The sequence below is a fragment of the Clytia hemisphaerica genome, unplaced genomic scaffold, assembly GCF_902728285.1.
Source record: "Clytia hemisphaerica strain Z4C2 unplaced genomic scaffold, Clytia hemisphaerica genome assembly, whole genome shotgun sequence".
In the NCBI taxonomy this organism is placed as follows: Eukaryota; Metazoa; Cnidaria; class Hydrozoa; order Leptothecata; family Clytiidae; genus Clytia; species Clytia hemisphaerica.
Genome location: NW_027103496.1, coordinates 55,417 through 75,605, shown reverse-complemented (window position 1 = coordinate 75,605; position 20,189 = coordinate 55,417). Strand labels below are relative to the sequence as shown.

The following is a 20,189-nucleotide window of genomic DNA, read 5'->3' as shown; positions in this document are numbered from 1 at the left end:
TCTGTAGTATTTCATCAAATACAAAATTTCGCCAACAATCCCGAATCCGAAATCAATTAGAACTAATTGATGCATGAAATAAAAAAACCCACAGGACGTAACTGTTATATTTTTGATTTTTTTATCGTAGCAGTTTTTCACATGGAGTTTAATGTCTCTGCTTTTAATTTTTCATATAACTGAATTTTGAAATTGTCCGATCCACTCACTGTCACTGTAGCAGTGGAAAAAGTAAAACAAAAATTCCTTTCGAAAGCAAGTTTTTAAATCAATGATGAATATTAAATAAAATGTAGTCCCCGGTGAAAACAAATTGACCATGTTAATGATAAAATACCCAGCAGCAGACACAATACTTTATTGTAACGTTTGTTCCGTGTCTGCTGGAAAAGATCACGTAATGAATATATCATAAAGAGTTTCATTTTCATTCAACGTTTTTCAACGACCAAATGACGTTCCGAAGTTGAAATAGCGTTATTTGGACGTCAAAACAACGTTCCGTGTCTGCTGGGTACAAACGAATAAAGTTCAGGTGGAAAACTTTTTAGTAACATTTTACTATTAACCAAAATCGAAATTGTTGTTATTTTTCGACAAGTGCTTAAAATTTAGGTATTCCGAAAAAGAAATAGAGGATTTTTGTATTTGGCCCAAGGATGCCTTTTATGATTTTGGGAAAAACCTTCAAATTTTCGATTAGTTTACAAAAAAGGCGAGATTAATTTGGTTTTGAAGTTTCGAACTTTTTTGCTGAAAACAATAGAAATTCCATGTAAAGACTGACTCGTTTTTGATTCCATTAGTGTCGTCTGAAGGGGAAACTCAACAGAGCTGTATATATTAGGAATTCAAAAAACCTTCGTCCATATTTCAAAGAAGTGTGATAATTTCTATAGGCAACAGAGCCAGTTATTTCAAATTAGTTCTGAATATGTTGACCTTTTTTTACTAATCTCCTAGGCTGCCTGCATCTCCTCTGATTACTTTTGATATAGGGGATTCGAATCGGACACGGATATCACGTCAAAGAATTTTGCAGAACACCCATATATTTTACAATTTTATATTAAAAACTATTTTAGGGGATGCGTGCAGACTACTAATTTCCTCACTGACCAATAAAAATCGAAGCATGGTTAAATAACGCAGGATTTTAAAACATACTTTTTTGTTGACTGTTTTGTTCCCTCAAAAAAAGTGGTGGAACAAAAAAATTGAAAAATTAAGATATTCTGGACATCTAAGAAAAAATAGATACATTCCGGGTGATCCAGAAAAAAATATAGGGGTTTATTTGAGTTGTATGGTAATACTGATTTGACGGTGGGAATATTTTTGTCAGGGGGATAAATAAAGAGACACAAAATCCAACAGTGTTCTCAAAAAGTTTTCACTGAGTATAGGAAATTCTATTGTTCTTTGTTCGAAATATTAGTGGGGATGAGACATTTAAGTAGTTCATAGCTTATAGTGGCGATATAAAGATTTTCAGGTTTTTCAATAGGGACTGGCCTTTTTCCAGTGGGGACGAATGGGGACTATGATTTTTTATACCAGGGACGGTTTATTAGGACTGTATTTCCAGAGGGTAGGGGGTCCAAACGGGCCTGTAAAACGGGGGTGTCTTTTTATTGTGCGTTTTGACTTCAAAATAGATTTTCTCAAAAAATACTGAACCAAATCTTTATGTTGCAAATTTAAGTTACACTTTACTACTAGTATGGAGAAAAAAAATAATCTAGAACCCATTGCATCACAAGAAAAATCTTTCTGGGTCACCCCCCAGCTGGCACACAACGTTATTTTAACGTTTATCTAACGTTATATGGACGTTGTGAACGTTAGATAAACGTTGAAACAACGTTGTGTGCCAGCTGGGCCGGTGTATATGAATTGAACCTGAAAGTAAAAATTTTGGAATACAAAGTATTTTAACTCAAGAGGGTTAAAAAATTATCACTTTTTGACATTCATATCTATTCTATGGTATTTTGAGTTTTTTGCCGTCAAACTGTACTTCTTTAAACCCTTTCAGTGGTATTAAATGATTGATCAATCTTCAATTATCAAAACTAGGTTTGGAAATGGAGATAATCAAATGTCTAGTTATAGCAGTATGGTTCTAATCTCTCATTGAGTGGTTACTCTGGAGTCAATAACGCAAAAGATATAAATCCGAAATATAATTGCATTTTTACTATACTTAAGTCAAATGTCAAGCTATTTCAAAGCTTTAAAAATTTGAAAAAAACTTAATTTCGAATTATGAAAAAAAACTAAATGAATTGAGACGGAATTTTCCTATTATTTTGCCGAAAAGAGTAAGAAAGCAAAATATTATGAAGACACTTTAAAAGTTATTAAAACTATTTGTGAAGGCGGTTTTTACAATATATGATTTTACGCATGACTTTCTTTAAAAATTAAATAGATATCGAAAGTTCCAAATGTTTCTCGAATTTGAAAAGTTTGAAAAAATTAACTATTTTTATCGTCATAAGAAATAAACAAAAAAGGTATTGAGATGTTTTGTGGATTCTTTTTCTAGACATTGTAAATTTACGTACAAGTAAAAGTCCTTTTAGGGTTAGATGAAATAAAATAAACTAACCGGAAAAATCATAAAGATAAAAAAATCAAACAGCTATATCATGGGTTAAAAATCCAAGGCTATTAAAGCATGCATTTTGATACGAAATGTTGATTTGTCCAAATAGATCTTGACACTTTGTAAATGCTACGTCTATAGAACGATAGTTCTTTAGTGATGTTTCAGGTAACGATATAAAGTTCCCCTTTACCACAGGTTTAATTAACACTTCGTAAGAAGCTGAGTTTGCATTTCTTTTGCAGTCTGTTGTAAACCTTAAACTTTTGAGCTTTGGATCGAATGTATCATAGTTCCAACCACGCACAACATAAACGTCATTTCGAACCTTTATTAAATCATCATCATTAATTTCTTGCTCTTTAGGAATGAATCCAAAATCGAAAAGGCTCTTCTTCACCGATATTTTCCCAATACCTTCTTCACTGTTGAGAATGTTGTATGGTAGTTTAAGACCAAAATTTTCCATTAATGAAAATGAATCAACCCAGTCTGGAACTTGATCGTTTTCATCAAGGCCACAACACGGAACAAAGCATCTCATCATTGATTCCTTCTGAGTTATGGGAATCACCAGCCTTCCCTGACATAACGGCAATGTTGCAGAAGCACCTTTTACTTGAACATCAATATTGATTTCCTCTGCAACTTGCATCCATGGACAAATCATAAGACAATCATTGCATTTCAATGGCTTTACAATAATTGAATTATCTTGAATAATTTCAGAGAAGCGCTCTAAAGTTTTGACATTGAATCTCTTGTTTCTCTGTCCGATTTTTGGTTTGAATACAATTTCGTCGGGCATGAACCTTCTTCCGTAAAGTGAGGCAAAAGTTTTTCGATGGACATCTGTGATTGATACCGTTTTATAATGTGGGTTGGCAAGATTTGACTTCAGTACATTGCTGTCCTTGATTTTCTTCTTTAGTCGTAAATCGACATTCTTATTTATTTCGTTGAAAAAACTGTCACTCATCTTATCACTGGAATTTGTAATTATGAATTAAGTGAAAAAAAATCGCACCTCTCTCTTAAATAAACATTGTGTCAAAAAAGAACACGGTGATATTTTACAGAACGCTTTGAAAGCAATTAAGAAAGAGAAAAAAATTGTCAAAAAGAGTGTCTTGAACTTCCAAGATTAGATCGCCGTGCGACCAGATCAGGTTTTATGACTTTTTTGTGCAGGCGTATCATAAAATCCAGCTAAAACCCTGTAAAATCCCAAAAGCTTAAATGTAGCATAACTTTTGATCTAGGCATCCAACTGACTTCGAATTTTGACAGGTTTTAGGTATCAATAATAAATTTTTAAAAAAATTTAAAAAAATTTCAAAAACTGCTGACGTCATCAAAAATGACGTCATTGTTTTTTGAAAAAAATTACTCATTTTCTGCATGGATTTTAAACGTCAATTTTATCAGTATGTTAAAAACCGGCAAATATGGTAAAGATATATATTTTGCCTTTTAGAAATTCAAGACAGAATTGAAAAATCTCCATTCGTTCAACTTTAATTGCTATTTTTTTGAATAGTACTTTTTCATTGGTCAGCTATAAGTGTGAAAGTTTGTGATGACGTCATCACCTTTATGATGACGTCATCAACCCAATTTTTTTTCTATGAACTCCTTTTATGGTAGAGAACATTTCTGCTAAATTTCAACTCCATATCTTTTCTAGATCAAAAGTTATGCAAGGCTGGTGGAAAACACCCCCCCCCCCCCTTGAGAATACAAAATCCGAAAAAGCCTGATAATAATAGGGTTAAGTTTTAGTTTATTTTATATTTGCACGCGTTTCATACTTTCACTAAACACATCTTTTTACATCTTTTTATCTGTGGTGGCGTCTAATTATAACACTGCTTGGCCTACCTACACAACCCTATTTCCATCATATAGGAGGATATTTTCGTAAAAGGCCGAAATCCTGTGTAGGTCGAAAACTGAGGAACAGATTTCCATCTTAACTCATATTGAATCGCTTTTTTCCGGGTTACGACATAAGTTGGCGCCCCAAAATGGCATACCAAAATGGCACAGCAAATGGTATACCAAATGGCACACCAAATGGCATAGCGAATTTATCTATATATCTACGCATCCATGTATCTATGTATCTATGTATCTATATATCTACATATCCATGTATCTATATATCTACGTATCTGTGTATCTACATATCCATGTATCCATATATCTATGTATCTATGCATCTATATATCTACATATCTACGCATCCATGTATCTATGTATCTGCATATCTACACATCTATGTATCTACATATCCACGTATCTATGTATCTATGTATCTACATATCTACGCATCCATGTATCTACATATCCACGTATCTATGTATCTATGCATCCATGTATCTATGTATCTATGTATTCTATATATCTACATATCCATGTATCTACGTATCTATGTATCTATGTATCTATGTATCTATATATCTACATATCTACGTATCCATGTATCTACGTATCCATGTATCTATGTATCTACATATCTACGCATCCATATATCTATGTATCTACGCATCTATGTATCTATGTATCTATATGTCTACATATCTACGCATCCATGTATCTACATATCCATGTATCTATGTATCTATGTATCTATATATCTACGCATCCATGTATCTATGTATCTACGCATCCATGTATCTATGCATCCATGTATCTATGTATCTATGTATCTATGTATCCTATATATCTACATATCCATGTATCTATATATCTACATATCCATGTATCTATATACCTATGTATCTATGCATCTATATATCTACATATCCATGTATCTATGTATCTATGTATCTATATATCTACGCATCCATGTATCTACGCATCCATGTATCTATGCAACCATGTATCTATGTATCTATGTATCTATGTATCCTATATATCTACATATCCATGTATCTATATACCTATGTATCTATGCATCTATATATCTACATATCTACGCATCCATGTATCTATGTATCTGCATATCTACACATCTATGTATCTACATATCCACGTATCTATGTATCTATGTATCTACATATCTACGCATCCATGTATCTATGTATCTATGTATCTATGCATCCATGTATCTATGCATCCATGTATCTATGTATTCTATATATCTACATATCCATGTATCAATATATCTACGTATCTATATATCTACATATCCATGTTTCTATATATCTACATATCCATGTATCTATGTATCTATTATATGTATCTATGTACTTATGTATCAATGCATCTATTAGTCTAGCCTGGGAATCCAAGCTCATAATTTTAGAAAAAACAAAAAATACCTCACCTCACAAAGTTCTAAAATTATAGAGCTTGGTGCAGGTAGATTAGTCTGACACAGAATGTTATAAACAGTCTGTGTGTGAACCCTTGTTGAAAGACTTTCTGAACTTTGGAAACCCAGGCAAACACACATAATCAACTTACCATAAAAACTCTTTCACAAGCTCTAAAGACTTTCAAAGCTACTAAAAACCAAATAAAAACATCAGCCACATGTATTTAGACTTCCAGCCAACAGCCATTTTGTTTTGAAATGAATCTATGTTTTCATTTTCATTTGTTTTCCTTTTTTCTGCAGAGTCAGCTTTTTCCATAAATTATGCGCGCGTATCGAAATTATCAAAATGCGCGCGAAAGTACTGCTAAGTAATACGCCGAAAGCTGGCCAATCAGGCCGAACCTGCATTGCAGGGAAAAATCTCCCTGCAGGCGAGTTACCTGCACCAAGCGTTAAACCAGCAGCAAAAATATCATAAACTAGACTGTGAAAAAAGTTTAACGCTTGGATTCCCAGGCTACTATTAGTCGAGAATAGAGACAAATGAATTTTCCGATACTCAGAGTTTTGTGCTTTTTCAGGCAATCTTTAGTCAGATTAAAAACTTATGAAAACGACATTTGTTCACAGTATCATGTCTTCATTCCGGCGTTAAAAGGGCCGGTGTAAAAAGGGCCAAAATTTTGCAAATTTTACTTAAAATTGGCGTTAATTTTGATCATTTTTCTCCATTTAAAGGATTATAATCATGATTCAAAGATAAAAAATGATCCATTGTTTTACTACATATCTAAAACTTCGCAAAAATCCGTGATTTTCAATGAAAGTTTCAACAGTTTACTACTGAAAAATGATATTTTAATGTAAATTGAAGCATAAAAAGTCATTCTAACAAATTTTGGCGTTATACTTACGATCCTAATTGGCATAAGCCCAAAATCAGGCTGTGGCGTAATAATGGCCGGCGTAAAAAGGGCTGATATTGTAGTTTGATAACCAAACCATTGTTTTCGGACTGAACTCTGTTTTGTTATATAACATTAACTTCTATGTCACTACTTCAGAAGTAGAAGCTTCTTTCGCGAGTAGAAACTTTCGTGAGGTTGAAAAATCGCGATATTTACTTACGTAAATTCGACGAAGAAAAAATCTTTTTCGCGAGCATAAACTTAGATGAATCAAGACGTAAAAATGAAAATTTTAACATAAAAGACTTCGATGGAGAAATGCTTCTTAAATTGGTTTGAAACTGTTGCCCTTTGACTTATTACTATTAGGCTTTTAACAGGCTAAAAAGTGCCATGAATATTAATTTTTTTCAAAGTTTGAAGTTTTACAGATTTTCTATTTGTCACGAATTTTTCGCGAATGGCTCTTCTAAAAATATTCAAAGACATTAACCTTTGAGAAAAGGGCAGAAATTCGCGCAGATCGAGGAAGTTTCTGCAAAATGTTTGGCTAGAACAAATCTTTGTGAAACAATTTCGCGGGTTTCTTTTTACAAATCCGCGAAATTAAACACTGCGAAACACAAACATTCCATTCTCAGGATTTAAAAAATCACCTCTAAAATAATAAATAAAAAATTCTCTCTCCGCTCAAGGTATTGAATTGTATTTAGTTTGAAAAGGGCCGTCTTCATAAGGGTTCATATCATAAGTTATTTGGAATTATATTAGTAAAATAAGGGCTAAATCAATGAAATTAGGGTACAAACCAAGAAGTACCCCCAAATAGCCTAAATTAAAGTTTACGAGCTATGTTTACGTACCGTTATTCCACATATATCTTCCAGAAATATCGTTTCCTGACTTCCATAATGCATTACGTGCTGTCTTGATAAGATGGGGTGGGTCAGCAATAAAATAGATATAACGATCTGATGCATACAAGTTCTTTGTTCGGTAAGTTACATCAGTACATTTCTCATCATCAACACCCTGAAAAAGTTGAGTGAGAAAATCATGGTTAAGGACAGTAAATCAGACTATTTGAACTAAAATTAGAGCACTCCTCTACGATTTCATAGAAAACTTCATAGATTTACCAAAAAAAGCTTGAGCAACTGTTGTAACCAGTTAGCTAGCAATATAATCTCTCCCCACCAAAATCAAATAACCAAAAGACAGGTCCTTAAAATTTACACACTTGTTTTAAAAAGAACTTATAAATTTGACCTAAACAAATGTCTTAAAAAGGGCCGAAGTTAGAATAATGAAAATTCCAATAAAATAGTTCTTAAAGATGAAAAACAAGTGAAGTGAACTCAAACCTTGTTCATCTTTATGAATTTTCGATTTGTTGAGGCACCATCTGAAACAGTACAAATAACTTTCAGCTGGCAGGATATTTCCAAAATTGCAACACATTTCCAAAAGAGCAAGTGAATTTGTGCTGCTGAAGCTCCATCAGTTGCAAAGTTAGCAAAACTAAACGACAATTTGTTCTTAATGCTTTTCACCAGAAATACCATTACGTGAGAGGCTAACTTTTCCCTATCTGTGATAGTGCTTTCGTTCATGCTCTCATTGCCAAGATCAAGGAATCCAATCAGTTCACCACTGCTTCGGTCCCATACCAGGTCTTCCTGTACTTTCATCTCGTCAATTACAATACTAACATATTTGTCAGCAGAAGAAAAACCAGCTGTCATTTCCGCAAGGTCTTTCGTAATCTGAGGATTAAACCCATGTTCAGGTTTGACATAGTTACGATATTGTCTTAAAGTTCTCTGAGAGGGTAACACCAAGACACCGGTGCCATTTTCAAGGTCAAGTTTCAATTGTTTGTATGCTGCAGATGACTTTGCACATATATTGAGACAATATTTAATGATTGCCGGGTGGTATCTGAGTTGCTTTTTGTTCGTACAGCGGATATATTTCATTTGCTCAGTCCAAAAAAGTCGCATGAAAGGTGTAATGTTCTCTTGGGGAACTCCATCAAAAATTTTCATCAAATCATCACTGAGATCTTCTTGAACATCAACAGAGTTTTTATGCAGAGCCTCTTGTAATTGTTTTGTCAATCTATCGTTTTCAGCTTTCAATTTCTTATTTTCCTGTCTGGTGGCTTTAAGAGTCAACACTACTCGTTCTTTTGATGTCACAGACAGAGGAGCAAAGTTTGATGCTGGTGTCTCAGATACTTTCCTTTTCTGACCAATTTCAAAGCGTAGTTTCATTTCAAATTTACTGCATTCTGAACATATTTCTTTATTTTTCAACAAAATATGACACTTTTGTGACCTTTTAAATTCATCTTGATGCAATGGATTGCTACCCAGAGTCTCTTCAAATTTAAATTTCTTTGGAATCACATGGTGAGTAACATGATGGGCTTTCTGAAATTCGACCAAATTGATCCCTGAACATAGAAGAAAAAGCATAGAAATTTTTAGACTTCAAATAAGTACTAAATCAAATTTAATAACCTACCATCATTGTATACTTCTCTACATGCCAAGAAAATCTTTTAGAATGACAGTATATAATAATAATAATAATAGTCTAGGCCTTTTATGATACCAGTACAAAAAAGTTATTTTGAATTTTATACCTTTACAAAGATGATAGCTTTCCAAAACTTGAATATAATCGGACAAGTAAATGTCATTTAAGGAATCAATTTCTTTCATAATTGGTGATTCCTTTGGCAGCAACCAGCCATAGCAACGTAGATTGATGCTCAAGTCTGTGTTACTGTTGATGAATATTTGGAAGGCCGGTATGGATAGACTTTCATCCTCCTTGACGACTTCAGTCAGCTGTTCATGATGGGTAATTTTCCAGCCACGAGGGAGCTTCAATTTGTCAGCTCTTTTGACAAAATCTTGGAAGTTTTTATATTTCTTATCAACAATACTACCCTGATCATTGGACTGCTGGTACTGATCTCGTTTCTGTATTGATGTCGTTGATCGCTGTGGTGTGTCTGCTATGGGTAGTGACTTTTGAGGGAGATTTTGGGTTGGTAGAGGATAAGCTTCAGCTCTGAGCTCTTTTCGTGAAGGATCTGAGGGAAAAATTGAAATACTTTTATAATATTTATCTTAGGTATTAAAGGTGAAACCTAAAACTGATCATGCACTTGTATGAATTTTCATACTTTTGGATTATTTATCGTACTTAGATATTGTTAGACCAACCAAGACATTATATGTTGCATCATAACTTCATTAATATTTGTAGATTTATTCATCTATACTTACAATGATACATATCTTCTTCTCTGAAATGTTTTTCACAGATGAAGATTGTGTTTTTTTCAACTTTGTTCTTAAAAACCGCATCAGCAACCCTGTCTTTTGTAATCGAATTAATCATATCGGATCTCCATTGAGCAAATCGATCATTTTTTGCAGTGGGGAGCCGGAACAATGAAAGACCGTGTTTTCGACATGTACTACAACCAAAGATTGCACAGTCGGCCCCATTTCCACGACCAGGCATTTTGAAAGACAATATTCTTCTTTCACAGATACAGTTGATTCACTTTTTATATTCACTAGTTATGAAAAAAAATATAAACAAAGTTCAGACTATGTAATATGCTAGCCAACTAGCCATTAATAGTCATATATGAGAAAGTTTACTGTTGAATTTTACTTGCAAACAGGTCTCTTCTTAAAAATATTTTCACACTAAGGCAGTCAAACTGGGTTAAGAGCCCTGGGTTAAATCTCACAAAAAAATGCACCATAAGCTTTATAAATTAGAGGAAGAAAACATCAAAATGGATCAAAGAACTAATCATCTTCTTTAACTCTAGTATACTTGACATTGTGACACAAAAACACCTAATATCGTTTATTCTTTCTTGATCACCACTTCAAACAGCTTATGAAATGAGTAAAAAACCTTTCCAGACATTCAAAAAAATCAAAACAGATGAATTGAACTTTCAAACCCAGTTAAACATCCAAAAATACAGACTATATTCTTCCATTTTCCCACTGTTTCCCGTCGCCATTTTGGTTTGTTTACAAAATGTACCCACCACCCGCGGACTGGGACCGAGTAAAATCGAGATGAATAAGCTAGAACAATGCGCCATTGTTCGATTCCTGACTATGGTAATTTTCTTGTGACTATGATATAAATATCTATGCTATGTATAATAAAGTAGTGTTTTTTGTATGTACAGTTAAAAAGTAAAATATTTCTCTTTCGTTTTTAAACATAAGAATATGATATAAGTAAGTACGTTCCGTGCGCACAGAATGAGAAGGCCCTAGTTAGACTACCTAAAAAGACGTCCGCTGTAAAAAAGGAATGTATGGGGAGACCAAAAATGTAAACAAACGCTTGGCTAGAGATTTGAGATAACGAGATGTAATTGTGTTGATTAGAAACTCACAAGGAAAGGTATTTGTTTTTAATTTAAATGATAAACACTAAGTCCTAGGAATATTTGATTCTAAAATTTGTTTTAGTAGAAGTCGGTTTTCATATATATGCCAGTTCGAAAGTAAGTGATGAAGTTCATTTTGTTTGTCAGTTGTTAGTGTAGAGGATGTTTTTAGTTTGTTGTGTTTGTTTTTGGTGATTAGGATATCCATGATGTCAACGTTATTCTGTGTACATGTATCAAAGATATTCTGTAAAATTGATACTGAGCGCAGGTCGTAGGGTGTATTTAGTAGAGTCAGAAGGTATTTTGACGTTGAAGGGTTTCTCATAAGTTGCTGTACCAAGTTGATTTGGCGGTTGGTAATTTCATTTGAGATCGAGTCTAGGTTGAAGTATTTGATTAGATCATTGCTACCATGTTTCGATAGGTTGAGGAGATGCTTTAGTGCTGAGCGACACTGTCTGCTTATGTTTTCAATGAAACTATTTGTACAGTCTGTAATCTCTATGCCGTAGAGAACTTTGGGAACGACAATTGATCGAAAGGTTGTTGCAATCGTTGCTGGGTGCATTTTCCTGATACCACAAGAGGTGAGAGGTGCTGTAGTTGCCCAGAGTTCAGAAATGCGTGAGTTTTGGTGGTATCTTAGCGATAGTTTGTCTTTGAACATCTGCCAGTTGAAGCCTAAGTGTTTAAGTTGTGACTTGGTATGGATTTCTTTGTGATTGAGGGACAGTTTGGGGTGTTCGATCGGTGATTTCCCTGAAATGAGAAATTGGGTTTTTGATAGTTGAATTTGATTTCGTTCTGAAATCCAAAATCTGTACATGTGTCGACCATCTTTTGAAGTTAGCTTAGGGTTGGGCTGAGTAGGATTATATCATCCGCGAATACAATAATAAAGGTGTTTATGTTTCCAGGTAGGTAGGTTCCAAGGTTTAGATCCTGTACAATATCAATTAAATCCTCAGTATAAATGTTGTAGAGATATGGTGAGAGGAGCGATCCCTGTCGAACTCCTTGTGAAAGATCGAAGGGATGAGAGGTGTTACTCCTATATCTTGTGGCTGCTTCACTGTTGACGTAAAGTTTGATTAGAAATTTCAAAACAATTTCAGGCAAAAGGTTTTTGCTTTTCAGTTTTTCAAATAGGAGTAGCCAGTTGCAGCAATCGAAGGCTTTTTCAGCATCAAGACTGCATATATATACTGGTGTGTTTTTGGCATTGTAATACGAGATAGTGTCTCTGATGAGAAGCTCCGCATGGACGGTAGACGCGTCAGATGTAAATCCAAATTGAGAGTTTTTGTGGTTTTTCAGTGAGGGACATTTGTTTATGATTAGTTTCTCCATGATTTTAGTGAGTATTGGGATCACGCTGATTCCACGGTAGTTGTTTGGATCTTGGATTGGTTTTTTGCTTGATTTCATAATTGGGACGATGATCGATGTTGATAATGCCGGTGGTAGATTGGATGTATTGAGAATGTCGTTGATGATGTGAATGAAGTGTTCTGCTTTGATATTGAAAGGATCGGATGTTTTGTTTTTATTCAAACTCATGATTGCTTCTTCAACATCAGTAGCTGATACGTAGAAGTCGGAGGTTTTGTTCTTTTCAAGGTCTGCTAGCAGCTCATGAAGTTTTTTGTTGGAAATTGTGTTATCGATGTTTTCAGTTCTGGGTGTGTTCAGAAGGTTATCAAAGTGGGAACTGAACTCTTGGTCGATATCGTTTACGTCTGATTTGTTGTTGATGGTGTATAATTTGTCATCCTTTGAATTGTGGAGTCGAATTTGTTTCCAATATGAACGTGGTTTGAAAGTTTTAATTTTCTCTACATTGATGAAGTGATCCGTAGTTGCTTGGTTTTTGCACCTTTTTGATGATGAGCGAAAGTCCTTCCGTGCAAGAAGATATCGATTATATGAGATGTCTGATGGTTCTCTGATAAAGTTACGGTCTCTCCAATCATTAAAGCACTTTTGTAAAATTTTCCTTTTCTTTGTAAGTTCTGTGTTCCACCATGGTTTTGTCTTAATGAAATGGAAGTCAGAGAGCTTAAGGTTATTGTAAGTTTCAATAGCACAGTTGTTTAATGTGTTATGTAGATGTGTTATCTCTTCGGTGATGTTTGAGTTTTTGGAGCGGTATAGGTGCTTTGATACAGTTTCTTTGAAATTATTTACAAAAATGTCATTTTTCCATAGGTAGTTTGAAATGGCGTTTGGGTCATTTATTTCGTAATTGAAGCTTGGTGAGAAGTCAGTTTTCATGTTACAAGCTATGGGTAGGTGGTCGCTAGTATTGAGGTAGTATGTTGATGTTTGTTATTTTATCTAGGATGTTATTCGATACCAGTATATGATCGATATAAGACTGGTTTGGTAGCGTAGCATGGTGATAAGTGTATGATGGGCCGGTACCATTTGTAATATCTATAGTGTTAAGTTAAATGTTCTGATGAATTCGTTTAGGTGATCGGTTAGTGAATTTGGTTTTCCGATTCTTCCTGATGGGTGGGTTGTTGGGCATGATTATTGACTATTGTAGTCACTTTAGATCACTAGTGTTGCATTGGTGGATTTCTATGTCATTATATTTTCCTATTCAATTCCAACCTGATTGATTTTCTGTGAATGTTCATTCTAGATGTTTGTTGTATTTATATTGTCTTTTTGTTTTGTGAGTTTTGTCTTTATTGTTTCCATTTTGAGTAGTTGAAGGTTTTATACTTCTTGACTGAATATATTATTATTTCCTACTTTCCCTTTCCCCGTGCGGTCGTGCCGACGCCGAACCGGGTTCTTTCCCAACTTTTGATTCTGTATTTTTCAATCTTTGTGTGAGAGGTTGTTTGCGACAAATGGTTTTTCACCTGTAGTGTATGTGGGGTTGTTATTACAATAATCTTATTGCCCTTTTGTACTGTATTTCGTTGTAGTGTCTGTCTGTTGTTTGTTATTTATTTGGAAGCTGCTGGTCAGGCGACTGAGTGTGGGCCCTTAAACACGTCGAAAGTCACAAGTCTGGGACTTCGTGTTTTGTTTTGTGTTTGTATGTTAACATGATAACAACAACAACAAAGATGGCGGACGGGTAACCGTCGTCGTAAAAAAAAAATCAACATAAAAGGGGTTGCGGAACGAGCGTTCTGTTTTCGCAAAGCGAAGAAATCTCAAAATGTACAAGAAATCGACCCTCAAAACGGTCGTTCCGCAATAAACTAATAAGACCTTACATTTTACCTAGAATTTATTAGTGAGTCATAAAAATAATGCCAAAGAAGAGGATGTTTGAAAATTAGAAGACAAAAAGTCATTTGTACTCGATTTTGTAATACTTTTGTAGTAGCTTCAAAAAATCTTCCTGGAAAAAGTATAAAGATATCTGCTCAATACAACTTTTCACAAGGTAAAATAACAAAAACTAAAAACTAAAACTGTAAGAGTAGCATCGTAGCATGGACTTATAGGGGTAATACAGTGGTATTTAAAAAAAAGGGTAACACAGAATATTTCATACAGGGTTTTTAAACTGAAAATAATTTGATGATTTTTAAAAGATCCTTCTAGAATTTTTCAACAAAGGTATCCTGTGAAAAAAGACCCTATTTCAATCATGAAGTCCTTAAAACAATAGCACACCTGATGTGTAGTTTATAGTAATAAAATGTAGTCTTTCTCGTCATTGTTTTGATTCTGTAGTTTTAAAATATTACAGTAAATGTGACATTATAATATACCTTAAGGGTATTAATTTTCGCGGGGATTATATTTCGCGAATTTCGCGAGTTTTTCCGAAATTCGCGAAATATAATCCCCGCGAAAATTTTAAAAACCTGTGGATTCGCGAAATTCGCAAAATATAATCCTCGCGAAAAATTTAAAATCATGATTTTTGCCTGAACCCCTAGGAAAATGAAAGAAATTCGGTTAAAAAGGGGCTGATTCGCGAAATTTTATCCTCGCGAAAATTTAGAATTCCCGTCTTCGCGAAAATAAGTCCCGCGAAAATTAAATTATTTCGCGAAAAAATTGTCTCGCGAAAATAAGTTACCGCGAAAATTAATACCCTTAAGGTAGACTTTTTGATAGTTTAGGATGTCATAACTAAAAGTGGTAAAGAATAAAATCCATTTTTACAAAAATTTATAACTAATTTATAATTCACTACTAGTTTTCATACATTCATGCAATCAAAAAAGCAAATCATGCAATGACTTCAAACCCCTTGAAACATTCCAATATTATAAGGCAGCGATCACGAACCTCTCCATGCATTTCATTTTGCCAGTGACATGTTCAAGAATTTTGAGGAAAATTCTGTGAAAGAGCTTATTTTATTTGGAAATCATTTAAAGTGTTTGACCACCAGCAGCAGTGAATTTGAAATTTTCTACTACTGACTTAAAAAGATTAAAAATAAAATGGAAGTGTATTTTCTGATTGCTGCCTTAACATGTAAAATTTGTCACACACAAAACATCCCACCATGTACCACCAAAACATTCACAATTTGTCCCCCTTCTAGTGCTGTCTAGTGTTTGTTGCATTATATTATACGTAGCTACATAATATTAATATTGAATCTTGATGGGAATCTGGTAATGTTTGCGTTTGCTTGATCTCAAACTACAACAAAGTCTTTCTTATGTCGTGTTAAATAATAGACCTTTTCGCCTTTCCATCCGCCATATTGAATTGTATGCAAAAATTATGGTGGCCGAATTGCCGTGGTGAAATTTCCTTAGAAAGTATGCAAAACATATGCAAAAAGAAAGTATTAATATAAAACTTATGCATAATTGGCATTATATTAAAGTGAAATCTTGTAGAAGAAAGATTAAATTTGCTTCTTTTGAAAACTAGAAATAATCAAATTCGCCCATCTCTTAGAACAAGCACTTCAAAAAACCATAACATTAGACATAAACTCAAACTGAAAAATAATCCTTATTCGGCTGACGGTAAATTATTCTCCTGGGAATAGAACCGTCAAACGATCAAATCAAAACATTGATCTGAACCCGCTGAATGTGTGACGTCATGATTACTGCGTGTTTGCGTGTTTTGAGAGTTGGTGTGTGTACTCCGTCTTCGTGGAATTTTTTAATGACATGAAAACAGAATATGCAATGTCTTTAAGAACAAATTCCTAAAAGGCTTTTGTTGTTCGGTAAATATTTCTTTTTGGATTAAGAAATTCCATCTTTTCTTGTTCTAATGATTATAAAATTTATTTATAAGATGCTTTGTTGTCTTTTTAATCTTTGTGTAAACTTGCATATGTTTTGCATATTTTCCAACTAAATCCAACCACGGCTTTTTCGTTCCTATATTTTTGCATACAATTCAAGATGGCGGATGGAAAGGCGAAAAGGTCTATAGACCTTACTGTATAGGAGTTTTTGATTTTTCTAAAAAAGCGATGTGTATTACAATAAATTCCCTGGAGGAGTGTTCCTAAGAGATATTATTTGTAATAATACACTCGAAACAATCCCTCAATGCTCAAACGCACGTTCCGCAAAAAACGACATTCGCCATCAAGACGGACGACAAGACTTCGCAAACCTTGAAGATTGACACAATCTTTCCGTTAACACCTGCTGAAAGTATCTACAAAGAACCAAAAATGTATAAAAACTTTGCAACCTTCAATTGTCAAGGACTATTAAACAAGACGAAACAAATGAGCCTTGCTGACGGTTTTTATCACCACAACCTGACAGCGATGATGGTACAAGAAACACACATGCAGAACACACCTGAACTGACCCGTAACTTCTACGAGAAACTATCATCCGTTACCAAAACTTTCAAAGCGAGAGAAGCCCTCATAATTGGAGGTGATTTCAATGCTAAAACCAGAGCGGTACCTAACACCTACCCAAACAAATAGTTGGTAAATTCGCTAAAAGTGACATAAACATTAATGGAGAAAAGCTGATCGAATTCTGTATGCTTTATAACCTCAGAATTACAAATACTTTCTTCAAACACAAACCAATCCACCTTACCACCTGGGAGTCACCTATCCATATAACCAACGTTATGGACTCGAAAACAAATAGTCCCAGAAGAAACCCGTACCGTAACCAAATAGACTACATCCTTGTGAGAAACAACGTCAATTCAAGAACCCTAGACTCCAAAGCAACAATCTCCAAAGTCACCAAGTCAGATCACAAACCAGTTATCGCAAAAATAATCGTCAAATGGAAATACCAGCAAAAAACCAAAAATATTGTTTCGGGACGCTTCAATGTAATAAACTTTAACAATACAGAAACCAAAACCAGTTATAAATACGAGATAATGACGACAATAGCGAACAAAAATGATCAGTCCGCAGATAACCAATCTATGTGGGACAATATCGCAAAAACTTTAAAGCAAGCCGCTACCAACACGATAGGCTTCGTTAAAAAATCCAAACTTTCGATACTTCAACGAAATATGTGACTCCCCAAGCGAATTGGAGTACATAAAATTTAGACCGGTCTTGCACCGGTCCCGTTTTAGCCGCTTTTGGACCGGCCTTTTGACCGTTCTGGCCGTTACGATTATTAAAAGGGCCGATATCGTACCGCTCCTTAACGCTATGTTTATAAGCGGCCAAAAGACCGGACCGTCAACCGGCCAGATCGGCCGATCGGCCGATTGACCGGTCCGTCGAAAGGCTTTCTTGTCCGTTTCTTTTCTTATTCGGTTGCCGGCTTATTTTTCGCCTCGTTTTCAAAAAATGTAAACACGATAATTCCTTCTGACAGGGAAGACATGAAAGAGATCTACTTGACTTGCTAGTTTTGGTACAAAAACAAAAAGTGCTATAAGTTCTGGTTTTAATTTTCGGATATTAAAATTTCTTTATTGAAGACAACAAAGAAGGAGGATAGATGTACTTTCATTCTTTTTACATTTTCCTTCTTGTTCAAAGGACTTTTAGTAGATTAGAAAAACTAGACATAAGATATAAACTTATATCTTTTTTATTATTGGTACCCAACCCAAGCTCTATCCAGGAGAAGTTAAGATAAGATAAGATAAGATAAGATAAGATAAGATAAGTCTCTTCTTGTTTTTAAGTAAGGAAGGAACAGTCTAGATTAGCGCTGTTATTTTTTACTGTAGCTCAATCTTATCTTTGTTGTTCGTTGCTATCTCTAACAGTCTAAAGCTCCTCTTAACAGTTTTGATTTTAAGACTCACGATTGACCTCAGACGAGTGGGAAAATGTATACATAAAACATACTTGTCAAGTTGAAGCAATTATAGTTTTATGTCTTGTGAAAAGCTGCATAAGCAAGATGTAAATATAAAAGAATCATTTGTCATTAATAGGGAGGAAAAGTGTCTGAGTGTCGAGCAAGACACATCTGTTTTTTATGTCTGTTTAAAATTTGACTACCTTAAGGGAAGAAATTTTCGCGAGAAGAAATTTTCGCGGAACTTAATTTCGCGAATCAGACTTTCAAAATGCCAAATTTCGCGGAATTTAATTTCGCGAATGAGCCGATTTCAAAAGTTTCACGGAATTTAATTTCGCGATTAAGAAGAATTTATCAACTTAAATATTAACTTTTAACCATCACGGAGTTATTTATATTTGTTTATATTTGATAAGAAATACACGTTATAATGCTTAAAAATCAATTGTGTCCATATTTTTTGGTAATACCTGGTCAAAAACAACAAAATAAAAGAAGAACAAAAAAATCGAATTTCGCGGAATTTAATTTCGCGATTTAACAATTTTGGTGTGTTTCGCGGAATTTAATTTCGCGAATTACACCCAAATTCGCGAAATTAAATTCCGCGAAAATTTCTTCCGCGAAAATTTCTTCTCGCGAAAATTTCTTCCCTTAAGGTAGATTCTTTTGATTTAAATTCTGCTTGCGCGTTGGCCTCGATATATCAACATTTAATGCTTTTAATTAATGTGAAAAATGGGAATTGAATGGTTTTTGAGCTCCCAAGTGCCAAGAATTCAAATTTAAGAATTGTGTCGTTCACTAAATATACATTTTTCAACGAAAAGTGAAATATAACATATAGGCGGCAATCGAAAATATGTTTTGTTCGCGTCAAAAATCATCTTAAAATTGAGTCGGTTAGTTGGTAGTAAATTTAGTCGGGTTTTTGGACAATGTTTTCAAAGCATAGTTTTTAATATTTATTTGCTCGCTTGATGAAAAACTTTGGTCGGCCGACGCGAACGGAACATATTTTTTATTGTGATGTCGCCATAACTTTTTACTGAAAGAAAAAAATATTTACAATACCGTCAAAATTTACAATAAAATAAGGTTATAGCTAAATTATATACAGATTCGGAGTCATACCGATGTACTGTCACTGGGTACAGTACAACACCCAAAATAATTGAGAATTAAATTTGTTTGTTCTATACTTTAAATTATAACTTGAGCAAGCCAAATAAAGGTACCACAGTAGTGTTTTTTTTTTTAGAAAATAATTGTGGATTCTACTTTTTTTTAGATTCAGACTAAATTGAAGAACTCTACTAATAAATATGAACATGAAGCAATAATTATAATGATCAGTTTAAAGTACATTGCTCATAAAATGATGTTTTTGTTGAAATTCCTTACAAGAAATGTCAAAGCACAATGAAAGTCATGATAAAATTAAGGAGCAACTAAATCCTCAGTACCATGTCTGCAAAATTGGCGTATATCGTTTCGTAGATACTCAGCACGAGCAACGGTGAATCCTTTTGGCTCAATAACATCAGGAAGTATTGCTGAAATTTGTGGTGGGTTGCGTTTACAAATGATCGACACTTTTACTGGTTCATCGTCGAGGGTTTCAGAGCAATAAACAATACCAGGCTCGTCTTTCGACATTCTAAAATGATGATATTTTAGGATGTCT

General features: G+C 34.2%; 1 protein-coding gene across 1 annotated transcript; it reads right to left on the bottom strand.

Annotated features, from left to right (window-relative positions):
• Window positions 1–7,699: 7,699 nt before the first annotated feature.
• Window positions 7,700–13,565, bottom strand: LOC136798702 (uncharacterized). Its single transcript, XM_067055356.1, has 5 exons — window positions 12,341–13,565; window positions 11,781–12,050; window positions 9,495–9,950; window positions 8,209–9,302; window positions 7,700–7,876 (listed from the first exon to the last, which is right to left on the bottom strand). Exons 1-5 carry the CDS (start codon window positions 13,563–13,565, stop codon window positions 7,700–7,702), a joined length of 3,222 nt encoding a protein of 1,073 aa, XP_066911457.1.
• Window positions 13,566–20,189: the final 6,624 nt, after the last annotated feature.

Excerpts from the sequence above, each read along its gene's own strand:
- LOC136798702 (XM_067055356.1), bottom strand. The coding sequence starts at position 13,565 with ATGAAAACTGACTTCTCACCAAGCTTCAATTACGAAATAAATGACCCA. Across the intron at positions 9,951-11,780 it reads CGGCATAGAGATTACAGACT|ATCCTTCACGAAAAGAGCTC; the intron begins GTACAAATAGTT and ends TTTTTCCCTCAG. Across the intron at positions 7,877-8,208 it reads AATTCATAAAGATGAACAAG|GGTGTTGATGATGAGAAATG; the intron begins GTTTGAGTTCAC and ends CAACTTTTTCAG.